This window comes from Belonocnema kinseyi, chromosome 4 (genome assembly GCF_010883055.1).
Source record: "Belonocnema kinseyi isolate 2016_QV_RU_SX_M_011 chromosome 4, B_treatae_v1, whole genome shotgun sequence".
NCBI lineage: Eukaryota > Metazoa > Arthropoda > Insecta > Hymenoptera > Cynipidae > Belonocnema > Belonocnema kinseyi.
This window is the reverse complement of record NC_046660.1, coordinates 99,701,633-99,706,864: the sequence shown is the minus strand read 5'-3', so window position 1 is coordinate 99,706,864 and position 5,232 is coordinate 99,701,633. Positions and strand designations below refer to the sequence as shown.

Sequence of the window (5,232 nt, the reverse complement as noted above, 5' to 3'; positions counted from 1 at the left end):
AGCTATCTAAGGATGGTACTATAGAACGCCACCTCAAGGTAGGCCTAGTGGCGCCATCTCTTGGTCAGGCCGGAAACTTATCAATCCACCCTCGTATGCTTTCATTTTTTAGGGTTTCAGGGTGACTATTCTAAATCAAAGCAAAAAATTAACTGTGCGAACTGAAAATTGAAGCCCGAATATTCATCTCTTCTACCCGCCAAAAATCTTAAAAATAGATCAATGTTCTTCCAGTTCAGAAAAAATTTAAAAAAATTTCCTCCCTTCCAACTCAATAATAATCTTAAAAATTTTCCTCTTTAACTTAAAAAAATTTTAAATAAAGAACTCTGTCGTCCAACTACGAAAAGTAGTGACTACATTTTGGATCAGTGCCCTGTCAACCTAACTGAAATTGGGATGACAGGGGACTCAACCAAAATGAAGTTACGACTTTTCTTGTTTGGCCGGCAGAACTCTTGCCTTAAACTCAATTAAAATGTTTAAAAGAAAAAAATTGTTTTTCCCAATTCATACAAAATAAGCAAAACTACATCTCTTCCAACTCAGTATAAATGTTAAAAACAAAAAGTGCCACTTCCAATACAGGAAAAAAATGAAAAACTGAACTACTTTCCTCTGCTCCAACTTAAAAACATAAAATCTTTCTTTTGCAATGCAGAAAAAAAAAGAATTACAAAAATTTCGTTCTATTCCAACTATGAAAATTTTTAAACATTTTTTTTCTAAAAATATGTAAAATTCACGGTCAAAGAATAAATTCACCGTCATTTGACGGTTCACCAGTCCAGCTGCTACCCTGAGCTTTTTACAAAAATTTACCAATTATTTAGGAATTGACATTTTAACCCAATATTTTTCCATATTTTCTTCAACATTAATCTAATAAAATACTTTTTTTAGGACGTCCGGGAACAGACTACCCAGTTCTTGGAAAGGTGCCTTACACAAATTTCTACTGCGATGATCAACCCTATCCTGGATTCTTCGCGGACGTTGAAACTAGGTGTCAAGGTTGGCATTATTGTGACATAGACGGTCGACAAGCGTCTTTTCTGTGCCCAAATGGAACTCAATTTAGTCAGGCAGTATTCGTCTGCGATTGGTGGTTCAATGTAAGATGTGAATTAAGTCCAAAGCTCTATGCTATCAACAGTAGACTTTATCAACGGCCCACCGAAAGCCCGACCAGGCCTCATCGAGTAATAACTAAGGAACTTCTAGAAAACATTTTCATCACGCGGAAATAACAGCCATCAATAATATTTCACAAGTTGTTTTAATAATCATAATCGAAATCGCTATTTCAAGGAATGAAGTAGACGTTATTATCAAGCCTGTCGTTTTTCTATGATTAAAATTTAAAAACTTAGGGTCCGTATGGTCATTAAGCGGCTAACAGAGAGGCTAAGGAAGTCCTGATATGCGGACTAAGGAATGGAATGGAAACCTTGGAATGAGTTACAGATGCTTTTTAAATTTCAAATTCCATCTATATGATTTTTATCAATTTGATTTAGACTTTCCGATAGACTAGTATTTTCCTAGGATGTTAATACAACAGATTGTAGAGTTTACTTAGATCAAAACGAAAGTAGATCGAATCTCATCTTTACACAAATGTGAAGATTTAACGTAAGTTTATAGTAATATAAATTGTAAGTTATAGCGAACCTGTCGTCAGTCATGTAACTTCGCAAATTATGTAGATCTACAAACTCTGTTACGACTTAGTAGATAAGTTATAAATGCCAAGTACAATAGTTAATTTGTAAATCCACTGATCAAATTGTACAACTGCATAATAGAATTAGAAACTTCTGTACAAATGTTTCAAAACATTTCGAGAAATAGGTTGACTAGATTGCCAAGTACGACACGTATAAATCTTGCATTAATGGTACACGTCAAGGTGTCCATTTCGATTTAGAATACCCGCTTTTTGTGAGCCGAATTCTTAAGTTTTCACAAATTAAATGTAATTTATTTATAGATTAATACTTAAAGAGCGAAAACGGGTGAATTTTTTGCAGCGTACTTTAAATATCGGTGCTAAAAAATTGCTCATTTTGTTTCAATAACAATCATAAAACATTTCAAGCTCTCAAAACATAAAGAAACTTTAAAATTGTTTGTGATTAATATCGTGATTAATGATGTTTAATAAAATTAAAAATTTCTTGTGGAAAATAAAATTCAAAAACACAGTGTCTACACGAACCGAAATTTGTTTACGAATAATATCCAGGTTTTTCGGTCTGAGTAGCTATTCTGTTAGATATTTTTAAATGTTTCTGCAATCTAAGAAGTAAAAGTAATGCATTATAACAAAAATTAACTGAACTATTAAATGGTACACTGTAAAAAAAGATTTGTGTAAAATTACAAAGTTTCGGAAAATTACATATTGTATCATTGTAAATATCACACACTTCACTGTGTGATTTTACAAAAGTGTGTGAAATTACATCCTCTAGCGATGTAAATAAAAGGACCCTCGAACAGCAGTGTAATATTAAACACCCGATAAAAATAAAATTACACATTCCGTCGTACGAACTTTACATTCAGAAGGGAAAATTCAGTCGCATCGTGCAAAAATACCATGTGTCGGTAAAATCAGTTTCCTGTGATTGAAAATTACATCAAGATTTTCAATTTTACTAAAAATCTTTAATTTTACCCTGGCGGAAACTAAGGCTTTTGATATATAATTAATTGTAAATTTAGAATAATTAATCAAATAATATGTTAATACGAAAGGGTCTCTCGTTTCGTTGTTTATCGATGCTTTCATCCACTAATTTTAGAGAAATTGACAGCTATGTTCAACTTTTTTGACAGCTTTCACACAAAAATAGATCAAATTTGAGCTATTCCTATTTTTCCTTTTGCATTTTCTGTCATTAGAACGAGAAAAATGTGGTTATTCAAAACGTATATTTAATATTTATGTTATGGAATATTTAAACACCAAAAAAATACCCATAGTATCTTATGTGTTTTTGGTAGGTGGTAACGTGTCCCGGCTTGTGTTTGTTCAATCTCCGTGAAATTTTATACGAAGTTTGAGCTTCGAGTGTTCGAAACCTGTCGGTCTAATAAATTTTATTTTATTCTTTCACATAAGGAATTTTACATTTTCGTGTGTAAAATTATCGACTGAAATGGAATATCACAACAGATTCAATTGTAAAATTCATCGCTGGGTGGATTATTACAATTTTTCATAAAGTTACTCTGATACACGAGGGTCCTTTTATTTACATCCGCCAGAGATGTACAATTCAATAGATTTTTTACAGTGTAACTTTCTGTCAATTATTGAATATTTCATGGAAAATATCTGCTGCTATGATTTCGTTTTTAGACATAAAAAAAACCAATTAATTACATTAAATGCTTGCTATAATAATTTATATACCTCGATCCGAAATAGCCTAGTCAGATATGGAACAAAAAGTAGATACTTCATTCTTTATCATCATTTTAATATTTGTTTCTGATTTCGCATCATTACTTATTCGCATTAATTCATGGCTAAAATCATCAATATTGGAATTAGAAAGCTGACTGATTGTCTTGACCTCTATTTGTCGTAAACAGAAAAGCATCAAACTACGATTGGATACATTTTTGGAAATTTATAACCTATCACACCAGACTGACAAACTGACAGGTGTCAATTTAAATGAATCTAATACCTTATATCATAAATGACGATAATGTAAAAAACGATCAACAAGAATTATTTTCGAATTCTACAAAAATCCTCTTATACTACTTTCCAATTTTCACCAACTTGTTGAAAATATTAATATTTGACATTAAAGGAAGTATATAAACTCTTTGGAGGAGAAATGGATTTAAGATAAAGAGCTTTAATACTTTTGAATAATAGTTTTTTGGTTCAATTTTTTTAAATAACTTATTTGGAAAACAAGTGTTTTATTTTTTTGTTCGAATGTGAACAGCCCAGGCGGGCAAAATTATGTATAGTTTATACATAGTATAAAGTATTATACATAATAGTCATTTGTTCCATACATTTTTTGTATGAAAAAATGAATATTGTATATATTACCTCACACTATTTATAAACTATATATAATTTTTTCGCCAGAGCATATATTTTCTGTAATTTACTTTAATGATTAGAAACGACCAAAAATATTAAAGCAATCACAGTTTATTCTAGGGCCAATCGACTCCCTGATCTTTATTTATAATTTACAAAAGTACCAGTGCACTGTTAGAAATATTTGGTTTTAATTTTTAACCACATGTGCTTGAAGTTTTATACAATTACGGTGGTTGAAATTTCAAATACTTGCGAATGAAAAATCAATTACACGTGTAGTTGAAATTTCATCTATTCAGTTCAAAATTTAACTACATTTAATTCAAATTTTCGTAGAGTGACAAAAATTTTTTTTAGTAAGTATAAATTTATTACTAAATATGAATTAAGCAAGTATAATTTGTCAGGTAATTTAATAGGTTTGATTCAAGATTTTTAAATAATCCAAAATCTTAAATAAAACACATAAAGATTCCTTGAAAATACTGTGCTTTAAAATTCACTAACTGTTTTAAAAGAATTCCGATAAGGAATCATGAGTAATTTCATATGTTTCGTGAGATCCATGAGATTGATAAAGTGCATATAATAATTAGAAAAATCAGCAGCTTTAAAGAAGAAAAACAAAAGATACATGGGAATTATATTACCATTGTGAATTTCGCAAACTTCTTGATACTTGGTTTTTGTAATCATAACCTGAAAACGCATACAGTAGTTGGTACTGATAGTATAAATGAAATTTTCTCATTGTGATTATATTATTTCAAAGTACCTACTGTTTTTCTTCTTTAAAGCTGCTTCTTTTGCTAAATATTATCTGTACGTCCATGCTAATTTCATGGATCTCACAACACAAACAAGGAGTCATGCGACTTTATCACGTAAGTTTGGGGTCTGGCTTCGCGGGAAGTATCATGGCGCATGAGTGTATGCGCAAACGCCTTGATAAACTTTCAACTACATTTGATTGAATTTTATTTTTATTCTGTGAATGAACGAGATTTCAACCAAAAAAGTGGTTGAAAAGTGATTGAATTTTCAACATATTTCTAACAGTGTATTACTTATTCATTACAAAGTGTCTTGTTTCGAAATTCTGGATGGGAAGCGTTCACATATAAATTCACGCTTTATTTCAAACTTTTAAC

The 5,232-nt window shown here is 30.7% G+C and overlaps 2 protein-coding genes across 2 annotated transcripts in view; one reads left to right on the top strand and one right to left on the bottom strand.

Moving 5' to 3' along the window:
* LOC117171780 overlaps positions 1–2,395 on the top strand; it is a 168,930-nt gene extending 166,535 nt beyond the window's left edge. Inside the window, exon 3 of the mRNA XM_033359390.1 lies at positions 904–2,395. Coding sequence (XP_033215281.1) covers positions 904–1,250 — 347 coding nt within the window. The 3' untranslated portion in view covers positions 1,251–2,395. The remainder of the gene's footprint in view (positions 1–903) is intronic.
* LOC117171777 (RING finger protein 17) overlaps positions 1–5,232 on the bottom strand; it is a 585,549-nt gene that overhangs the window by 240,057 nt on the left and 340,260 nt on the right. The gene's annotated exons all lie outside the window — the stretch shown is intronic.